Raw genomic sequence first — 23343 nt, 5'->3', positions numbered from 1 at the left:
GTCCATCTTTCCATCTGAGGTTCTTAGTGTCCGTAATTCTACTTTAGTGCAGTAATTCTTGAAGGTGGTTTCCAGACCACCAGCAAGTCCAGGCCTCATATTCCTTGGCAAAGGGTATTTCTGTCTCACTAGGTTTAAAACACAAATCGAGGCAAGGCAGGGCTTTCTACGGTTACGACATAAAGAGATCAGCAAACGCTACTTTCTTTTTTTCATACTCAGAAAAACCAAGTTATATTTTTCGGGAAGTCTTAATATAGAGATTCTCTTCAAGAGAAGCACCACTGGGATCCCCAGCACCTACACATTATGGGATAAAGTAGATACTAAGTGACTCCTCCAGCCTAATGGCCCAAGATATCACGCTTCCAATGAGGTAAACGGTAAAAACCCAAAAAGAAATGAAAGGAAAAGGAGTAACGACGAAAAAGAAGCAGTATTACATTGTTTTTGGCTCAGTTGAAACAGGGTCGCTTTCTTTCATTAGTTAAGAAGCCTGAGGAAATGGCGAAAAATCATCCAAGAAATGCAGTTGAATGCCATCTGTCACGAGAAGACTCTAGGGAATGAGTTCTCTCTGATTTCAATTAACTATCAAATGTTCGGCTGGGGTAGAAACTGTCTTCTGTCCCACAGACTTTAAAAACAAGTCACAAAATCCACATTAGAATATAAGTTTTTTAATTTTTATAAATAACTTATCTGTTACAAAGATAGTTTACCCAGCTAAATCACAAAACCATCAACTCAAGATATCCAAATTACGTTTTATTAATAAAACAAGTAAAAACTGATTTATCAATCTTCACATAGAACTGCAGATGAAGCTGAAAAACAAGGCCTAGTTTTAAAACAAAACGTATCAAATGTAAGGGCTTTGGGTCTATGGGCTAATTAACTAGGACTGTCCTATTTCTTCCCATATACAAGATGCAAAGCCCGGAAGTCGAGGCTCTGACATTCATACAGATCACCTGTAATAATCCTGCCTATTTAAAAAATATCCATTTGCAGACATTTACAATGGGTGACAGTCAACATTATCTCCTACCTTTTTGCTACATTTCAGCACTTCCCTTAGCCCCGTTCTAAGCACTGATAGATAATTTCATAATTCTGCTCTTAAATGCATACTGTTATTTCTTTTTCTTGATTTCATTTAGTTATATACATTCCCGATCATCTGAATATTTATTTTCCTTATAAAAATAGATCATCAAAATAAAGAGATGCTTGAGGTTGCTTCAGTGTTCAAGTTTGCTTGTTTTTCTTTTTTCCAGCTTTCCTTCAGTTGTCCTAAATATGACTAGCCTCGTTTTATAAATACGCATGATACTGCCACCAACAGGTTTTCAGGTTTAGAAACGGACTGCCCCAACAGTAAAGCATTTAAACTTCTCCCCACACCAGGGCTGTAGGTACGGCCGCTGTTGCTGGTTTTGCAAACTGTACTTTCCCGATCGTAATCTCCCGTGAGAGTTCTGTGGGACACCAGGCAGATGGAGCAAGCTCAACCTTGTTGCTCTGTCAGTGGGTTAAAAATACCTTTTGTTTTAAGCTTCCCTGTGGGAGATCAAACACCGTTGTGCCACCCACTGCCGAAGTCAGTACAGATAGTGTGACTTATCGACGTAAGTCTTGGAATATTTCCTGCAATTCACTGGGCAGCATCTGAATGTCTTCACAGAACATCGGCACTCATGAGGGCAAAGTACAGAGTGAGCAGAGGAAGGTTATTTTGTGCACAGCTTCATTTCATTAATGCTTTTTTTTATTTTAAGGCATTGCTTCTCTCAGGTAAGGCTTAAAAAGGGACATGATCGTGCTTAATCACTAAAAGGAAAAAAGAAAATTAGTTAACAAAAGACTATTACACTATACATATAGAAATATAAGAAAATAATAAAGAAGAAAAGAAATCACTTAAAGCAGACTCGAGAGATCTGTACAGCAGGAAAAGCTTTGGGATATTTCACTGCATGTTTGTACAGACAATGCACGCTGCTTTCCTTTTCATCTTTAGAGCCCAGATGCTGGCTTCACAGAGTGGAGACGTTTTCAGGGAAGACAAAGACAAGGCCAGGAGTACCACAGATTCATGAAGTTCTTCCCCCATCCATTGGCACCATGCGGCAGCAAACAGTTTTTAAATAGTTAAACCTTGTTCCTTTTCTTCATGTTTGTAGTGTTTCACCGAAAGCTTTAAAAAAAAAAGCCATCGTTCTATTCCTGCCTCCTGTCAAAATTCAGTAGTGACATGAGGGGGAAAAGGTACTGGGAACACCTAGGCATTAATAGATTGAGAAGTATCCATAACGGGCTACTGGTAACACTGTACATGGTTAGGCAGCGGGCAACCAAGTCTTTCAGCAGATTACCTTTCATGTGATGAATTTCAACTGCCCATGACATTAGACTGAGGTATTATTAGCTCTGTGGGCTGACATTTACCATTAGCACAACACCATCCTGTCACACCTTCAATTTGACAAAATCCTATGTAGCAGTGAAACTTTTCCCCTGATGACAGACTAGTTTCTTGAACTTCAGATGTGGTTTTAGAGATATAGGGCCTTTTGGCTCAGAAATGCCTTGGCATCTCACACTGTTCACAGCGGATTAAGGCTGGATGGTTCAAAAAAGTACAGGCAGTACAATTCCACTGAGCCCCCTCATCATCTTCTGTGTCTTGAGTCTTTGGTGTTTTGATGGTGGACCTTTGATCTATAAGGAAGCAAAAGAATGATTTTAGAAGCAAAAAGCACAAAGTCATCAATTACTGGCAACTTTAGACACCTGTAACTGCACAGCAGGAAAGCAGCCTGTCAAGCAAATGAAGCCTCGACCCGAAACGGACACAAAGCTCCGTTCTCTCCAACCTCTAGGGAGCCGGTGCTCTGTGCCGGGGAGCCAACAGGGACATGACGGGGTCACCCCGCTATGTCCTTCAGGGGAAAAGAGCATCTTTTCTCCAATTTATATATAGCAGGAGAAAACCGAAATCAACTCACAGGGGACCCAACAGCAAATTCCCATGTCACCTTAAGACTGGGAAAAGGTATCCATCCTACTGCAATACTGACAAAGTTTATATCTCATTAATGCTAGAGTTTCATTCCCCACTGAAGCAGTATTTTTATTTCTGTCTTCTTCCAGGAATGGACCTTTTTGTTAAACGTCCTCTATCTGCTAAGAATGTAAGTCTTGACCAACACAAATAAAAATAAAAAGATGAGCTAATTTCTCAAATCCTCACTGTCTCAACAATAAGACTTGGAGAAGCAAATTGAGTATAAACACTTTACCATCCTTTATCTCTCAGTTCATTTTAAAATCCTACTTATTATGGAACAGTAGAAAGAACACGAGGTGAAGTTCTGTTCCTGGGTCTGCTACTCATTCATGGCTTTGTTCTGTGATCTCAGATAAACCACATACCCTCCAGGTCTGATCTTTCTCATAAACTAAAGCCACTGCAGCTCTAAGAGGCCGATGTTCTAGACTGCTTGAAAGGATTAAGGTATCTTAAATATCAAGAATAATTATATTCCTCCAAGGCTGTATCTAAGATGAAATTACATTTATGAAACTACTCTTGTGGGAATCCCATTAGAAATGTTAGGACAGAGTTGCTGCAAATTAGTCAGGGAGGTTTAAGGTAAAAGAAGCACATGTTGCTTGCTGGAATCTCCTGCTGAGGTTTACAGTGTAAAGATTCAAACTATGTTAAAATGCCGTCTATTAATTTGCAAATTCCACCTACTCTACTGAGTTGGTAACTAAATGGTAGCTTTTCAGATAACCTAAAATACACACTGCGGTATCTAGTAGATAAAATATAGGAAGTCAAGTTTTTATAACAAATTTAAAATAATTAAGTGATGTTTGGTATTCTGTCCCCCTTCGGCAGCATCTTTTTTACTGATTAGTCTGAAAGAATACTTACTTTATTGCAAAACTGTCGACTTTCAGGCATTGGTAGCAATTTTTAGGCATCATGACAATTTTTGCCATATGCACGAGCAACCGAAAGTGTTATTTATACAGTAATTTTCTTTAAATCGAGTAAGTTAAAAATATCTAATTAAGGGTTTTGTAAATGAAAATATTTGAAAAATCAAGGGTCTGAAAATACTAGTTAATGTTTCCTACCCACATTAAAATAAATAGTTAAGATTTATTTTGACATTTTACCATTTAAAATGATTTCACATTTCATATTTGGGAAACACTTTTATTGAATAATTGTTTTAATCTCGGGCTCCATCCTACTTATTAGAATTTTGGTCTCACTTAGGTGTTAGAAAACATTCCTACCTGGCACATTTAAAAAACTCTGTCTATCCTTTTTGTTTAACTACAAAAGTTTTTAGGAAGGGGTACTATTCGTATTAACATTTCAATCTATTATTAAACACCAGCATTATCTTCATTATTTAGATATCTAAGGTAATCAATAGGGGACCTACAAATTAAAAAAAAAATTTTTTAAGCTTTATTCATTTATCTTGAGAGAGACAGAGACAGTAAGAGGTGCGAGTGGGAAAGGGGCAGAGAGAGAGAATCCCAAGCAGGCTCTGCACTGCCTGCTCAGAGCCTGATGGGGGCTCGAACTCACAAAACTGTGAGATCATGACTTGGGCTGAAACCAAAAGTTGAATGCCTAACCGACTGCGCTACCCAGGCGTCCCTAGGGACCTACAATTTTTTTTTTTTTAAATGAAAAATCTCCAATGGTTTTCTTATATCTGCACAATCTCATTTGGTACTTAAACTTACCAATCTTTTTATTAGAGGTATTTGGAAACCAGAATTTAAAAGGAGGAAGTTGGATTGCAAAGGATGGCTTGTGATTTCCACACTAATTTTAGCCGTTAAAAAAAAAACAACACTGCAGTGTAAAGCAGAACTGTAAAATCATTTCAAACTAAATAAACCTCTATAAATGAAACTAATAAATACTTCTCTATTTTAGCCCTAAGGGAAGAATGTTTGATTCTATATTTCCCCAAAATAGCATACAAATTTTTATCTTTTGCGAACAAGCTAGTAAGAATTTTTTTCTTTCTTTTTTTGGAAATAATAATATGCCATATTTCATCATTTGACATGTTATGAATGTTTTAAATTGAAGGATAGTTGGCATACAGTGTTCTAGTAGTTTCAGGTATACAACATAGTGATTCAACAATTCTATACATTACACAATGCTCATCATGACGTAGTTACCATCTGTCACCGCACAAAGTTACTACAATATTGTTGACTATATTCCCTATGCTGTACTTTTTGTCCCTGTGACTTACTTATTTTATAACTGGAAGTTTGTGTCACTTAATCTCCTTTACCTATTTTGCCCATCTCCCTCCACCCCAGAGGCCGTTTGTTCTCTGTATTTATTAGTCTGCATCTGTTTTGTTGTTGTTGTTGTTGTTGTTGTTGTTGTTGCTGTTTTGGACTCCACATATAAATGAAATCATATGGTATTTGTCTTTCTCTGATTTATTCACTTAGCATAATACTCTCTAGGTCCATCATATTGTCATGAATGATAAGATTTCATTCTTCTTTATGGCTGAATAATACTCCATTGTGCACATGTGCACGCGCACACACACACCCCACATCTTCTTTATCCATTCATCTATCAATGGACACTTAGGCTACTTCCATATTTTGCTTATTGTAAATAATGCTGCAATAAACATAGGGATGCATGTATCTTTTCAAGTTCATGTTTTCATTTTCTTGGGGTAAATACCCAGCAGTGGAATTACTGGACTATATGGTATTTCTAGTTTTTGAGGAACTTCCATACTGTTTTCCATGGTAGCTGTACCAATTTAAATTCCCACCAACAGTACACAAGGGTTCCCTTTTTTCCCACATCCCCATCAATACTTGTTATTTCTGGTCTTTTTCAAATTGAGTTTTTAATTTTTACTTCTTGTCTTTTTGATTAGCCACTCTGAATGGTGTTACTTCATTATAGTTTTGATTTGCATTTCCCTGATGATTAGTGATTTGTAGCATTTGGAAAAAGTCTACTCAGGTCCTCTGCCCGTTTTAAAATTGGATGATGTGTGGGGTTTTTTTGGTGTCCAGTTGTATGGTTCTTTCTATTTTGGATATTAAGCCCTTATCAGATATACTGCTTGCGAATATCTTCTCCCATTCGGTAGGTTACCTATTTATTTTGTTGGTGATTTCCTTGCTGTGCAAAAGCTTTTTAGTTTGATGTAGTCCCAATATTGCTTTTGTTTCCCTTGCCTGAGGAGTCACATCTAGAAAAATGTTGCTAAGGCCAATGTCCAAAAGATTATTGCCTGTGTTTTCTTTAAGGGATTTTATGGTTTCAGGTCTTACATTTAGGTCTATAATCCATTTAGGGTTTATTTTTAAGTGGTCCAGTTTCCTTTTTTTTTTTTTTTTCCAGTTTCTTTCCTTAGACACATGTAGGTGTCTAATACTCTCAATACCATCTATTGAAGAGATTATTTTTTCTCCATTTATATTCTTGCCTCCTTTGTTGTAGATTAGTTGATGATATATGGGTGGGTATTTCTGGGCTTTCTATTCTGTTTCATTGATCTATGTGTCTATTTTTGTGCTGGTACCGTATCTTAAAATCTGGGATTCTGATACTTCCAGGTTTGGCCTTAAGATTCGTTTGGCTCTTTGGGATCTTTCAGGTTCCACACAAATTTCAGGATTATTTGTTCTAGTTTTATGAAAAATACTATTGGTATTTTGATAGGGACTGCACCGAATCTCAATGTAGACTGCTTTGGTAGTACAGACATTTTAACAATATTAAGTCTTCCAATCCACGAACATGATACATCTTTCCATTTGTCTGTGTTGTCTTCAATTTCTTTCAGCAATGTCTTATAGTTTTCAGAGTATAGGTATTTTTTCCTTCTTGGTTAAATTTATTCCAAAGTATTTTACTTTTCTTTGATGCAACTATAAATGGGATGGTTTTCTTAATTTCTCTTCTGCTACGTTGTTGCTAGTATATAGAACTGCAATAGATTTCTGCATATTAATTTTGTATCCTACAGCTTTACTGAATTCATTTATTAGTTCTAACAGTTTTGTTGGTGGCATCTTCAGGGTTTTCTATATATAGCATTATGTCATCTGCAAATAGAGACAGTTTTACTCCTTCCTTATCAATTTGGAGCCTTTTCTTTTTCTTTTCTGAATCTGCAGCTAGGATTTCCAGTACTATGCTGAATAAAAATGGCAAAAGTGGACATCCTTGTCTTGTTCCTGATCTTAGAGGAAAAGCTTTTAGCTTTTCACCAATGATTATAATGTTAGCTGCGGGTTTGTCATATGTGGCCTTTATCATGTTGAGGTATATTCCTTCCAAACCCACTTTTGTTTAAAGTTTTTTTTTTTTGATGTTTATTTATTTTAAGAGAGAGAGGAAAAGAGAGAATCTCAAGAAGGTTCTGTGCTCTCAGAGCAGAGCCTGACACAGGGCTCGATCTCATGAACCATGAGATCATGACCTGAGTTGAAATCAAGAGTCAAACGCTCAACTGACTGAGCCACCCAGGGACCCCTTGTTCAAAGTTTTTATCATGAACAGATACTGAATTCTGTCAAATGCCTTTTCGGCATTTATTATGGTGATTATATGGTTTTTATGCTTCATTTTGTTAATGTGGTATATCATGTTGATTGATTTGTAGATTTTAAACCATCCTTGCATCCCTGTAATAAATCTCACTTGACTGTGGTGAATGATCCTTTTAGTGTAGTGTTGAAACTGAGTTTGCTAATATTTTGTTGAAGATTTTTGTATCTATGTTCATCTGGGATACTGGCCTGTAATTTTCCTTCCTTCCTCCCTCCCTCCCTCCCTCCCTCCCTCCCTTCCTTTTCTTTTTTTTGTAGTGTTTTTAAAAGGTCTGGTTTTGTATCAGGATATAATGCTGGGCTTGTAGAATAAACTTGCAAGTTTTCCTTCCTCTTTTATTTTTTGGAATAGTTTGAGAAGGATAGGTACTACCTCTTCTTTAAATGTTTGGCAGAATTCACCTGTGAAGCCATCTGGTCCTGGACTTTTGTTTGTTGAGAGTTTTTTGATTCCGGATTCAATTTCGTTACTAAGTTATTGAAATGTTCAGATTTTCTGTTTCTTCCTGATTCAGTCCTGGAATAATGTTTGTTTCTAGGAATTTATCCATTTCTTCTAGGCTGTCGAAATGTTGGCATATAATTTCTCATAGTAATCTCTTATAATCTTTTGTATATCTGTGGGTGTTGGCTGTTACTTTTCCTTTTTCATTTCTGATTTTGAGTCCTCTCTCTTTTTCCTGATGTGTCTGGTTAAAGATTTATCAATTTTGCTTATGTTTTCAAAAAACTAGATTTGGTTTCATTGATCTTTTCTATTGTTTTTCTTAGACTCTATTGTATTTCTACTCTGATCTTTATTATTTCCTTCTTTCTACTAATTTTGGTTTTGTTGTGTTTCTTCTAGTTCCTTTAGGTGTAAGGTTAGATTATCTGAGATTTTTCTTGTTTCTTGAGGTTATATTGCTATGTTGCTATAAACTTCCGTCATAGAACTGCTTTTGCTGCATCCCAGAGATTTTGAAACTGTGTTGCCATTTTTTATTTGTCTGCAAGTATTTTTTTACTTCCTCTGTGATTTCTTCATTGATGCATTGGTTGTTTAATATGTTGTTCAGCCTCCACATATTTGTTTTTTCCCCAATTTTTTCCCTGTAAATGACTTCTAGTTTTATAACACTGTGGTTGGAAAGATGCTTCACATTTCAGTTTTAAGTTTACTGAGACTTGTTTTAAGGCATAATATGTGATCTATCCTGGAGAATGTCCCATGTGTACTTGAAAATATGTACTCTGCTACTTTTGGATGAAATTTTCTGTTAAGTCCATGTCATCTAATGGGTTGTTCATAAGCCAATGTTTCCTTATTTTCTGTCTGGAAGATCTATCCATTGATGTAAGTGGGGTTGTAAAGTTCCCTACTCTTATTGTATGACTATCAATTTCTTTTTATGTCTCTTAATATTTGTTTCATATATTTAGGTGCTCTATTGGTGGGTGCATAGTATTTATAATTGTAATATCCTTTTGCTGATCTTTTTATCATTACATAACGCCCTTTTTTGTCTCATTACAGTCTTCATTTTAAAGTCTACTTTGGGGGCACCTGGGTGGCTCAGTCAGTTAAGCATCTGACTTTGACTCAGGTCATCATCTTGTGGTCCGTGAATTCGAGCCCCGTGTTGGGCTCTGTGCTGACAGCTCAGAGCCTGGAGCCTATTTTGGATTCTGTGTCTCCCTCTCTCTCTGCCACTCCCCAACTCACACTCTGTCTCTGTCTCTCTCTCAAAAATAAATAAACATTAAAAAAAATGTTTAAGGGGCGCCTGGGTGGCTTGGTCGGTTAAGCGTCTGACTTCAGCTCAGGTCATGATCTCACGGTCCGTGGGTTCGAGCCCCGCGTCGGGCTCTGTGCTGACCGCTCAGAGCCTGGAGCCTGTTCCAGATTCTGTGTCTCCCTCTCTCTCTGCCCCTCCCCCGTTCATGCTCTGTCTCTCTCTGTCTCAAAAATAAACATTGAAAAAAAAAATTAAAAAAAAAATGTTTAAAAAAAAGTCTACTTTGTGTGATATAAGTATTGTTACCCCAGTTTGTTTGTTTTCTTCTATTTGCACAGAGTATCTTTTTCCATCCCTTTCAGTGTCTTTAGGTCTGAAGTGAGTCTCTTGTAGGGAGCATATACATGGGCCTTGTTATTTTATCCATCTAGTCACCCTATTTCTTTTGATTGGAGGATTTTGACCATTTACATTTAAAGTAATTACTGATAGGTATGTACTTATTGCCATTTTGTTGTTCTCTGGTTGGTTTTGTAGTTCTTCTCTGTTTCTTCTCTTACTTTCTTCCCATGTGTTGATTACTTTCTTTAGTGTTGTGTTTGGATTCCTGTCTCTTTACTTTTTGTGTCTTTATTATTGGTTTGTGGTTTGTGGTTAACATTAAGTTCATATGTAACATCCTAAGTATTTAGCAGTCTATATTAAGTCAATGATTGCTTAAGTTGAACATACTCTAAAAGCACTACATTTTTACTCCCTCCTCTATGTTTTATGTAGATATTATATTTTATCTTTTTATTTTGTGAATCCCTTAACTAATTTTCTTTAGATATAATTGATTTTACTTTTGTCTTTTAGCCTGCATACTAAGCTCTATAAGCAACTGATCAACTATCTTTGCCATAAGTTTGCTTTAACCTGGGAAATTTTTTCATTTCATTATTTTCTTATTTCTAGTTACGGTCTTTTCTTTTTTGCTTAAAGAAGTCCCTTTAACCTTTCTTATGAGGTTGGATTAGTGGTGGTGAACTCTTAAGTTTTGTCTGGGAAACTCTACCTCTCTAATTCTAAATGATAATCTTGCTAAGTAGTATTCTTGGTTGTAGGTTTTTTCCTTTCAGCCCTTTGAATATATCATGCCACTCCCTTGTGGCTGCAAAGTTTCTGCTGAAAAATCAGCCGAGTCTTATGGAGTTTTTCCCCTATATACAATTAATTCCTGTTCTCTTACTGCTTTTAAGGTTATCTATCTTTAATCTTTGACATTAAAAATTTTTTTTTTCAACGTTTATTTATTTTTGGGACAGAGAGAGACAGAACATGAACGGGGGAGGGGCAGAGAGAGAGAGAGAGAGAGACACACACACAGAATCGGAAACAGGCTCCAGACTCTGAGCCATCAGCCCAGAGCCCGACGTGGGGCTCGAACTCCCGGACCGCGAGATCGTGACCTGGCTGAAGTCGGACGCTTAACCGACTGCGCCACCCAGGCGCCCCAATCTTTGACATTTTAATTATGTGCCTTGGTGTGGACCTCTTTGCGTTTATTTTATTTGGGACTCCCTGTGCTTCCTGAATCGGAATGTCTGTTTCCATCCCCAGGTTAGGAAAGTTTTCAACTATTATTTCTTCAAATAAGTTTTCTGCTCCTTTCTCTCCCTCTTCTCCTTTTGGGATGCTCATAATATGAATGTTACTATTTTTTTAAATTATTTTTTTAATGTTTATTTTTGAGAGAGAGAGAGAGAGAGAGAAAGAGAAAGAGAGAGAGAGAGAGAGAGAGAGAGAGAGAGAGAGAGACAAAGAGAGAACAAGAATGAGTAGGGGAGGGGCAGAGAGAGAGGGAGACACAGAGTCTGAAGCAGGCTCCAGGCTATTAGCGTAGTGCCTGATGCAGGGCTTGAACTCATAAACCGTGAAATCATGACCTGAGCTGAAACTGGATGCTTAACTGAATGAACCACCCAGGTGCCCCTGAATGTTACTATTCTTGATGTCCCAGAAGTCTCTTAACCTATCCTCCTTTTTTAAAACATTCCTTTTTTTCTTTTGCTGTTTAGTTTGGGTGGTCTCCATTACCCTGACTCCAGATGGTCTATCCATTCTTCTGCATCCTCTAATCTGCTCATTCCCTCCAGTGTATTTTTCATTTCAGTAATTGCATTCTTTAACTCTGATTCTTTTTACATTTTATATCTCTTTGTCGAAGTTTTCGCTGAACTCATCCATTCTTCTCTCAAGTTCAGTGAGCATCTTTATGGCTATTACTTTGAATTCTTTATCAAGTAGATTGTTTATTTCTGTTTCATTTAGTTCCTTTTTCTGTAGTTCTGTCTTTGTTTGTTTGGAGCACATTCCTCTGTCTCATTTTGTTTGATTTTCTGTGTTTATTTCAATGAATTAGGCAAAAGAAAAAAAAGACCTTTTTCAGTCTTGAAGGAGTGGCCTTGTGTAGGAATGTCCCCATAAAGATGTGTGTGCCCGGCAGCTTTGGCTGGCTGGCTGGAGCCTGTAGCAGGTGTGAGCGGAGACCCAGGGTACTCCATGCAGAGGTGCCCTGGTGGGACGGCTGGAACTGCAGTGGGTGCAGGCTGGGCGTCTACCAGTGCGCACTGCATTGGGGCCCTTTGGTGGGATGGCTGGAGCTCAGGTAGGCATAGGCGCTTGGGGCCATTTTGGAAGGATGGCTAGAACTGGTGTGGGAAGAGGCCCGAGTCTTGCTGAGAGGGCAGGTTGGCTAGACTTTGCTCCCATTTGTGCTATCATAGTGGTGGGAGAAGGTAAACATGGTACTTGCTGGCACTTCTGACCCCAGAGAGTTGCAGCAGTTCCCTCACCATTTGGTGGATGCTCTAGGTTTGGTAAATGGGTTTTCCTCACTTATATTCCCGTTGCCCTTTAAACCACATCTTTGTTTTATTTTCTGTTTTTCCTCTGGGGCCAGGTGGGCAAATCTGTGCGTGGGCTCCTCAGTGCTATCTCCCCCTACTGCAGTTTGTAGTGTAGGGGGTGGGGTTCCCATGGTTCCTGTGTCTCTGTCTCTCTTTCCAATCTCTATGTGGTCCTTCTACCCTTTGTCGTGCAGAGCTGTTCAATGAGCCCCCCGTTCTTCTTCAGGTGGAACTGCTCCATACATATGTAGGTGTAGATTTGGTGTGTTTGTGGAAGAGGTAAGTTCAGAGTCTTCCTAGGACACCATGTTGGACCCCTTCCCTTGATATGTTGTAAATTTAAGGAAAGGCTTCCCATCCTTTGCTTTCACCGTTCCACGTTTCCTTACTTCTTATCACAAAAAACTTCAAGCATATACAGTAGTGGAGAGAACGGTAAACTAAGCCCTCATGTACTTATCCTGCTTCAACAACTGTCATGACTGATTCCATTTCACCTCCTTTCCAACTACCTTCCATCTATACTCCCTCCTACTCTCAATTCATAAGTACTGGATTAAGTAGAAGTAAAACAGGAATCTTTTTATAAGAACAATTCTACTTTTCAAAAGAGAGTGAAAAGATTATATTAAAGCAACTTATTCAGAGTCTGAAATACCCACTTTGTTTATTTTAAGAAGCTAGGCTATGCCACTGTTTTCTTTACTCTATTTAACATCCAAATAGCATGTAGTATTTTAACCACTGCTTACTGTGACAAATGCCCTAATCTCACTTTTGCTGCTCTGGAATAATAGTTCATTGCATTCCAGCTAACTATGTTTAGAAACGTTTAAATTAAAAAAAAAAAAGATGGTACAGCTAGGCCCAATACAATTATATTTAAACAAAAATGACGGAGTGGAGAGAACTCCACTGAGTGCTAATGTGAAAAGTCTTCTAACAAACCAAAGAGCTAGTAACATACCTATTCATTCTTGTTATCATTTCTCTCTTTTAATTCCTAGAGTAAAAAAATCCACACACCTATTTTGACATCTTGGTTTGGTGTGCATATGGTCTGATTATCAATGATGTAAAATGATAGTAGGTAAAAAAAATTTTTTTCACACCCAGCGTGGAGCCCGATGCAGGGCTTGAACTCACAACCCTGAGACCAAGACTGAGCTGAGATCAAGAGTCAGATGCTTAACCGACTCAGCCGCCTAGGTACCCCTTAGTTTTAAAAAATGATTCATTTGGAATTTAGAGTATTTTCATTATGCAGAATTATGCATCAACAGAATACTCACGAAAAGTAAACTTCCCTAAGGTGTCTTCCTCTTCATTTATCTAAAATTTTAAAGAGTACAAATTTTTGCACCTGATGATTTCTTTTGCCAAGACTTGCTGTTTTAGAGGGGTATATAATGAATCCTAAGGACCTGCATATTACTTTTAAAGAGCTAAGTACATAACACTTTTGCATCCTTTCCCATCCCCAGCATATAAGTGAAAATAAGCAACTATCTTCCTGATGAATTCATCCATGAATGCCAATGTTTGAAGCACTTCTAGAGTGGAAGGTTGCTAAAAACAAAATTTTCTAAAGTCTTGTTTTTCAAGATGTAATGGTTTTCACACTTAATGGAGACACTAACCTTTGGGTTTTGGTGGCACAGGACCTACAAATCCAATATTGTCATAAAAGTTATGAATAGCGCTGGGATTAAAATGTGGTCCTGAAATATATAAAAAGTAAATATATCAATGTTTATAGCTCAAAAATACTTAATTTTATTTTTTCAAAAGCAAACATATTCTTTCTAAAAAAGATCACAGTATAAATAGAAGAAATGTCTTTCATTTATTTTGCACTTCTAATCTCAAATTACATGTAAGGATGTCAAAACAGCTGAGGAAGGTATAATACACTACTCACAACAGAGGTCTAAGTGGTAAATGAGGGAAGAAGCCAAATGAAACTGTAAGACAGTGACAGACATAGAACTAGACCACTATTCCATATGACAAGTTAAAATAACTTAAAATGTAACAATTTAAAATATATTTTCAAACAATCAAACATGGTCTTAAGCAACTAAATAAATAGCTTGGTTCCAAATAAGTATTAAAACCTTACACTAATGTAATATAATGGTTCAGATGTTAAATAAAAGGAACAGGTTCAAAAACTATAGTTGCTAGACTGGCACTAAATTCCTTTTTCTCTCTTTAAAGTTAAATATGGCATTTTCTATGAATGTCAAACATGACTTATTAACATTTTAAAAGGAAACACAACGACCACCTTTCAGTTTGATGGATTTTTGGCACACACTCAAGAGTAATTAAGGACTTCTTTTTTGTTGGCTTCCTTCCTTTTTTCTATCTTTTCCATTTCATACATTCTATTATTTCCCTAACTTCAGAATTAGGTTTAAGTTATAAAATTTCCTTTCAGCTGTCTATGGAACTGAATTAAACTGTCAAGATTTTTTTTTTACTACAATAAGCAATTACGGCTTATCACTAATAGCTCAAGCTTCATAATAAGTTGTTCTAAAAAAGTACAGGCCATACTTTTACTCTCTTTTATTAATTAAGACAGTGCCAGTAGGGTGGGGATGCCTTTTAATTACGTTTTTTAAAAAAAGCATGATTCTTGAGAGGTAAAAGGAAAAACAGCAATAGGAAAGAGACATAGGCATACCTCTATTTTAATCTTAATAAATATTACAATAAATATTATAGATTCTACTAATACATAACAGTAATACTTTTGATGGCACAGCCAGACATACTAATTACTGTCTTCCCTTAACACACGACTAAAGCGGGTTTGAATAATACAAATTTTATCAAATTACTCCTAAACCAAATATATAATTTCTTTTGGAGTGGGGGTGGGGAAGAAAAACACAATAGTTCTTTAGTACTATCTGGCTCCAAAGTCAAATCTGAGACAATAAGCTTACAACTGAGAAGTTTGTTTTCAGCCACAGGAAAAGAGTTGATAAATTAATACAATGAATTTCAGTTGAGTATGCACTGAACTTTACCTCGGGCTTGAAAAAGATCAATTTCTTTGGTTAAGCAGTCAATGTCAATCTGGAGTTGTCTATTACAACTTCTCAATTGCTGCATTTCTTCGAGCTGAAAAATAATTCCGTGTGAGAAGGATCTACATTGGATTCTCTTATCATTAGGTAAGAAAGCGTGGAGTTTGGCAAGGGAAGGTAAGGGCAAAGAAACAAGTCTGAGTTAATAGGAGCATTTCTAGAAAACTAGATCAACTCTTTATACTTCTGACAGATTGCCTATTCTCATGTTCCCAAGCACAGAGGTCACAAGAATTACAGAAAGACTTACTGAAGGTATTTGGGATATGGAATTTGATCTTTTCAGGCGCCTTCGAGTTAGATTATTTTCCATTTCATTGACCTCAGATTTTAGTTTATCCAGCTTTTTCTTTTGAATCTCAAGTTCTCTTTGAAGTCGTTCCATTCTGGCCTTCTGGTGTACCAACAGAGCTGCAACACATATTAGCACACATGAGGACCCACTCACTTCCGTCAATTAACCTTTAAGCAGCTTCGGGAAAACAAATGGTGTTTCTGTGACAATCAAGAGTATGCCAAGAATCCCAAAGATACACTAAAACAAAATATTTTGAGTTTGAACACTTAAAATTTAAAAAATTGTAACTTGAAAATTATTTTAATTATTTAAGCAGACAAATGTTGCTACTCATTTAAAGATTAAAAAAAACCGGTTTGGCTAAATCCACTTTGTGGCTAAGGACAGCATTTATAGCCTATTACTTCTATAAAGGCTCCGGTCTAGCTAATTAACCTACTCACTCTTATTTAATTTGCGTCTGACCCTCTGAAAGAAAAGACCTACTCCAAGAAGCCTGACATGTTTGGACTATGCATAAGGTATTCTAATGTGAACACTTTATGGACATTTTAGAAGAGAATGTGGGTTAAGCCAAACCATTTTGATGAATGCCAACAAATAAGACAGACTGATTTCAATCCACATGAATATTAACATTAAAGTGTTAAATGCTAACATTAAATTGTTCAAATCACGAAGTAAAAATGATACCATTTAAAGAAATCACTATTATTTTGTGAAAATATTTTCCTAAGGTTTTTAAAGAAAGAAAGTATGCAATCAATCTTGTAGCATGAATGATAAGCTGCTTGGGAAACCTTATTAAGCCAAAAAATTAGTGTGTGTTCTTGGGATCAATCCTTGGGAAATGTGGGCCTTGTTTTTTAGGATACTGGGCTAGAAGTGAAGACGCCTTTATCTACTTCTATAAAAAGGCAATGTGGGATGATTCTACCATGAGAAAACGGGCAGATTTAGAAAAGTACAATTAACAATCTTTAAAAATGAAAAATAGTTATTAAAATGAAGAAGTCAAGTAGATTAAACAGGTTGGATTAATGCTAAACAGTCATCTTAAACTAAACTCAGATTTCTTTATTTTACTTAATTTTTTAAACCTCATTTTCTAAGAATCAAAAAAATAAGGAAAAGGCTATGGCATATTAAGACATATTCAGGCCAATCGAGTACTGTATTCTAGAACCAGAATTAGGGTGTGGAGTCTGGGAGGCTGTTAGGATCAAGGACTTCAAAATTAACTTTAAACAGTAGAGAATTTTTCCCAACAAAATCTGACACTATTATAATCCACAAATGCTTCCCTCTATAATTTTCCTTTCTTATTAATTGGAAGAAATAAATACTAGGGCATTATGTTTCAAGTTTTAAAAAGCATGGCTGATTCTGATAAACATGAAAACCCTGTTAACCTTTCTCCCATTTTAATATATATTCTGTAAATGCAGGGAGGTGTTCTTGGAGGTACACATGTTCCTGGTTGAAAACCTGCTGTGTCTATAGTACATCCCTACCTATCAAGCTTGTTCTGTCAGGCTTTTGTCAATTTGACTTATTTATTTGAACTGAAGCTTTACCTCTCTATTTCCAAAATATAAGAATTCTATGGTAGGGTTTATTTTCTTAAGAAAAGATGAGGATGTGGGCTGTTATGGAGGGAGACAGAAAGAGAAGAAAAGACGGAGGCAGGACTGCAGTAAGAATGAAGGACAGAGCAAAGGAAAATGGGGAATAACATCCTTTCTAAACTCTAACCACCTGCCAACAACATGTCTCATGGGGCATTAATTAGAAATTTGCTCAAATTAGTGATTATTTTCTCCCTGATGACTAAATCCTTTAATATCCTCTGATGACCAAATGATGGTTGATATTTATGCTGAAATTCTAAAATAAGATACATATCTGAGATATTCTTCAGTATTCTTTATGAAGCAGGGATGAGTAGAGATTTCCTGAGAAATTGAAACCCAAGTTAAAACACATCTGAGTGGTCAAAATTTATATCTTAAGGGCAGAGAGAGAACCTCAGGGTGAGAAATACTGACGCCAATGAGCCCCAGGCTGGTGATTTGCTGGGAGGGGTGGGCAGAGGCAAGTGCAAGCTGCCGTGACAAGCCACTTCCACCGCCAGGAAGCTATTACCATGGGGTCCGTGGAGGAAACATCCTTTCCATAAAGAGAAGCTTTCAAAAGACAAGTCTGACCAAACAAGAAAATGATCTCCCGTGAGGATCCATGGCCTAGAAGGGGCCCTCCAAACTTAGAGATTATGTAATAGTCTGAAAGAAGCTATATATAAAAGCCTGAGATGACTACAGTGATAACAGAGTACGTAAAAATACAGTAAAAGATACTATGAATAAAAGAGACAGATTTGCAAAAGTACCATCAACAACCTCTAGAAATAAAAAGTAGCCACTGAAATGAAAAAGTCAAACACATTAAACAGTAGACTGTATACAGTCAAAGACACAGCTAGTGATCTGGAAGATAAGCCTAAGATCACTACCCAGAACACAGAGATAAAGTGACAGAAAACATGAAAGAGGGGTGAAAAAATCTCACATAAATCAAAAAAGGAGTTCCTGAAGGAGACAACGGATAGGAAGGGGCAAACTTTGAAGAGATGCTTGCTGAAGAAACTTCTAAAACTAAAGAAGAGAAATAACAGATTCTCAAAGATAATAGCATAACTTGATCATCTAGTTAAATTATCCGAGCATGGATGCAAAAACATTTTCAGGTAAAGTTTGGGGGAATTCACCAACCACCAGCTGCTGCTGAAAGAACTACTAATTATGTTTTTTTTTATAAGAAGGAGATTAATACAAAAGGAAAGAATAGGTGAACAAATCTAAAGTTCTAACTCTAAAAAAAGGGGAAAGACCATGGCAGTGGGCAGGGTGGCATAAACTGCTTAAAACAAAGTAAAACTAAAACATTAAGAAATAACAAGAAATTGGAAATACGAAGCCCAGAGAAGCATTCTAAGGTCTTGAAAGTATTCAGGAAGAATACTCTAAAATGTTGACAAACCAAACCTACATGTTAGGGGCACCTGGCTGGCTCAGTCGGTAAAGCATGTGACTCTTGAACTGGGGGTTGTGAGTTCGAGCACCAGGTTGGGCGTGGAGCCTACTTACACACACACACACACACACACACACACACACACACACTAAATGTGTAGGGATCACTATTAGAGAAAGCTAAATAGAATGTAGCTTCTAAATAAAAAGACTGAACAAAAGGAGAATGAAAATTTGATTAAACTTAGATGGCAGGAAAGGAGGAAAAAAGAGAAAGAGGTAGAAAAAAAATTTGACAAGAATAATCCCAGATATATCAGTAATCACAACTGCAATTTAATTAAATGTATTTGTTTAGATACAAGAGATCAGCACACTAAATTTTTAAAATTCAGCTATATACTGTTCATAAGAAACACACAATATAATTCACTCACCCATTCTTTTATTATGTTGAGAGCCTACTTGTCAAATCAAAGAACAGGCAAAAATCCCTGCCCTTTCAGAGCTTACATTACAGAGGTAGGAGAGACTGGGGGCGTGATGGTGGTGGTGGGGAGGGTGGTGATGGTGTGGAAGAACAAGGCTCTCAACGAGTGGCCAACAAACTATGGTCACTGGACAAGTATGGCTCACTGCCGGTTCTGTGAAAAAAGTTTTACTGGAATACAGCTATGCTCACTTGTTTACTTATTGTCTATGGCTGTTATTGTGTTATGACAGCAGAGCTGAATAGCTGTGACAAACTGCATGGCTTGCAAAATCAGACATAGTTTACTATTTGGCCCTTTATCAGATCATGTGGAGACTTGCTGATCATATTAGGAAGTCTGAGTACGTTGGGACCCATCATAGCACAGAAAGGTCGGAAGTAAAAGGACTAAAGTAAAATAAATAGTTTGCACTTCGGGTACCACTCTAAGAGATGCAAAGTAAGAGCAGTCAATTGCTGGAGATACTTGAAGGCAGTGGTACACTAAAGATTAACAACAAAACCCAAATCCAGCTCCGGGCCTGACTGAATTGACTAAAGTCTTCACACTAATAACCTGAAAAAAAAAAAAGAGCTGTTCTCATTTCCGGGTGCAAATACTGCTTATCTCAGTCTCTTCTGTTTTTTTTTTTTTTTTCATACAATACTGGCATTCAACAAAAAATTATGAGACACACAGAAAAGCAAGAGAAAAATCCAACTTCTCACCAAGAGATAAAGCAATCAATAGAACCATACTAACAGATGATCCAGATGCTAGAACCACCTGACAGGGAATTTTAAAATAACTATGATTAATATGTTAAAAAAAAATCTAGTTAAAAAGACGGATAGCAAACAGGCAGGACCCAACAGATAATCTGACAAATGGAAATTACACAAAAAAAGAGTCAAATGCTGGCAATTAAATATGGTATCAGAGATAAAGAATTCCTTCAACAGACTTACCAGCATACTGGATACAGAAGAATCAGTTAACTTGGAAGACAGAAATTGCCCAAACAAGAGGAAAAAAGTGGAAAAAAGAACAAATATCAAAAAGTCTAATATACATGTAATCAGTTAAAGAGAAGAGAAAAACAAGGCAGAAGAAATATTTAAAGAGACAATGGGCAAATATCTTCCAAAATTAATGAAAGACAATCAATCATAGATCAAAGGAACCCAGAGATCTCCAAGCAGTAGTTAAACAAAAACCAAACACATCATAGTCAAACTGCTGAAAACCAGACACCATCTTGAAGGCCACTTGGAAGTTTTGAAGGTGACATAGCAGGCAAGTATGTAAAATTGAAATAAAGCGAGTGTAGTAATATTCATTTCAGAAAAAGATGACTTTAGGGCAAAATATGAGACATAAAGAGGGTTCTTAGTGATAAAAGTGTGGAGGGGGAAGGTACCAACCATCCAACTTTATTTCTGTTTCAATTTTATTTTCCAACCAATCCATCTCAGGACATACATTCTAGGACGGGGGCTAAGCACTCTTCCCAGTAATTCTCTGTATTAGTAATCCTTTCTACCAAAATAGGAAAGTATACCACAGAGCTGAGAAGGCCAATATTGGTAGCAGAGATCCTTTAACAAGGCAGAAATCTGGTTAAAAAAATTTGAGGAAAAATAGAGGAGCCACAGTCACTGAAGCAGCCACAGCTGCTGAAGGTTGTGGGCATATTTTGAAGCTAAGGAGTAAATTCTTCAGAATGTTTCTGCAATAGAAAAATGTTATTTACATCCCTGGGGATTCACAAAGAATGGAGTTTCTGCAATGGCTGAAGATGGCTTGCCTTTGGGGAAAAATGGCAAGATACATTTATGATTAGACTGAACCCCGAAAGTAAAATACTGTGAATCCATGACCTCAAATTCTGTTTGAGAGATTTCTTTCCAGTGAAGACAAAATCTTAGAACAGAGTTATAATTATATTATATTATATTATATTATATTATATTATATTATATTATATTATATTACTTAGGAATGAAAAATGTAGTTTATAGACTCTTCAGGATCTCTTAAGTATGTCTGTTAATTATAAACAAGATAAAAAGTGCTCTGAAGATAGTAGGAAAGAGATATGACCCTCTACTTCTTAGCAATTATTTCTTCTAAGTGCCTGGATTTTTATGTGCCCAGTTCACTTTTCATTTGTGGCTTGGGAGTTTTAGACAGAAATCTCAGGAAGATGAATGACAAAATAGGGGTGTCAAGATGAATCACTATGAAAATTCAGCTAAAGGTAATAAACTTTTTCTCTCGTTGTGGTCTGTCTCCAGTTTTAACCTTCACCATATAAACCATTACACAGTACATATCATTAAGAACCCTTATTAGACTCATAATGAAGAAAAGTCATTACAGTGTTTGTTTACAGACACTTTTGCTCTGATCAGGCCCCACGAAATGAAAAAAGGGTGAGTGTTAACTACAGAGCAAGAAACATGACAATTATACTTCTGGCGTCCAAAAGAAGGGAATTAGCTTAGAAAGAGAGTCAGGCAGGCTTACAAAATTGGGCTGCAGTTGTGGGGTGAGGCTAGAAAATTTCACCTCTGTTACAAGAAATGGCTTTGAAAAGGGATTTGAGAAATCCCTGAGACTGGTTTTTGGGTTTTGTTTCTTTGTTTTGACATGTTAAGAAAGTGTTACAAACACAATGACATCAACCACACATAAGGATAATTTGGGCTCATGTGCTATCTAGTAATACGTATTTATAAGGGAGGAGGGGTGATTTGTTACACAGACTTCCATGGGTAAGCTAAAGGAAAAATTCTCTCTCCATTCTTGTCATTCATTTAGATATAGACAAATATGGACTTAAAAAGCCAGGCTATGAAGAATCAATGTTAGCCAGGACTTCCATTTAAAGATGACTAAACATTGTATTTATATAATTTTCCACCTCCTGAAACCCCAAGACAATGACAGAGGAATAAAACCATCAATCCAACAACAACAAACAATGGGAAAAAGGCAATTAATGGACAAGAGATTTCAACAAATTTCTGGAAGGCTGAAAGTAGATGGAATAGCAGGCTAATGAAGGAGGGTGGGGAAAGCTACAATCTCGGACAACGAAGCAGCTCATCTGCACTGCAGAGACCTACTGAGGCTCCAGACTGAAGACTGCAGGTGACAACAGGAGGCCTAAGTTAAGGAAATAAGCCTTTAATTGGATATCTGTTTATGCAACAGTCGGCCTTACCCTATCCTGTGGGACAGACAGTTGCATGTCTATTCTCAAGGCCACCCAACATGGATTTCTCAAGCTGGTCCCCATATACAAACAACATTAGGCCGTGATGGTAGTGTTCTCTCCTAGTAGCTGGCTCCTCACTCATCACGTAGCAAAGTCTCCCAAGTGACAAGTCCCTTGTTCTCACATAGGTTTCCACTTAGTTTTCTCAGTCTTTCATTCTCAGATATAAATTGGGGTGCCTGGGTGGCTCAGTCAGTTAAGCGTCCGACTTTGGCTCAGGTCATGATCTCGCGGTCCATGAGGTCAAACCCTGTGTCCGGCTTTGTGCTGACAGCCAGAGCCTGGAGCCTATTTCAGATTCTGTGTCTCCCTCTCTCTCTGCCCCTCCCCTACTGGCGCTCTGTCTCTCTCTCTAAGAATAAGTAAACATTAAGAAAAAAAATTTTAAATATGAACCAACAGCCATGGATCACCATACATTTCAGAAACGTCTGACATGTCAAAGATCTATATAAACAAAGAGAAAGACTAAACCCAGATCAAGCAGAGAGGATTTAGGAGCTAGACGAAAACTTAAATTCTAACTAGCATCATTAAGAGATCTGAGACATTCATGCACCCATGCAACAATAGTCTGCTATGAAAAAGGAATTCGAGAAATAGCTCTTAGACATTAAGAACATCACTGCTGAAATGAAAACTTCATACATGGGTTGGAACAAAAATTAAGGAAACCTCTTGAATTACATAATGGGAAAGATAAGGAGGTAGAATATCTGAGGACAGGGCTATGAGAAGTAGAAGGTTGGTATAGGATGTTGAATAGCTGAGTAAGAGAAGCTCTAGAAAGAGATAATGGAAAAAACTCAGGACTCAGGAGGGGATTTCCAGAACTGAAGGGAGAAATAAGCCTTTCAACAGGAGTTCACTGAATATGAAACAAGGATGATTAAAAAA

At 37.0% G+C, this 23343-nt stretch overlaps 1 protein-coding gene across 4 annotated transcripts in view; it reads right to left on the bottom strand.

Annotated features, from left to right (window-relative positions):
- Nucleotides 1-755: 755 nt before the first annotated feature.
- TAB2 (TGF-beta activated kinase 1 (MAP3K7) binding protein 2) overlaps nt 756-23343 on the bottom strand; it is a 63571-nt gene continuing 40983 nt past the window's right edge. For 2 of the 4 annotated variants that reach the window (XM_043592579.1, XM_043592580.1), the window contains exons 4-7: nt 15611-15771; nt 15301-15394; nt 13900-13980; nt 756-2724 (exon numbers count right to left, since the gene is read on the bottom strand). In XM_043592579.1, the coding sequence (XP_043448514.1) occupies nt 2582-2724; nt 13900-13980; nt 15301-15394; nt 15611-15771 (479 nt within the window). In that variant the 3' untranslated portion in view covers nt 756-2581. The remainder of the gene's footprint in view (nt 2725-13899; nt 13981-15300; nt 15395-15610; nt 15772-23343) is intronic. The other 2 variants (XR_006299076.1, XR_006299077.1) reach the window with 2 other exon arrangements.

The sequence above is a fragment of the Prionailurus bengalensis genome, chromosome B2 (assembly GCF_016509475.1).
Source record: "Prionailurus bengalensis isolate Pbe53 chromosome B2, Fcat_Pben_1.1_paternal_pri, whole genome shotgun sequence".
Classification (NCBI taxonomy): Eukaryota; Metazoa; Chordata; class Mammalia; order Carnivora; family Felidae; genus Prionailurus; species Prionailurus bengalensis.
This window is presented reverse-complemented; position numbering and strand designations above follow the sequence as displayed.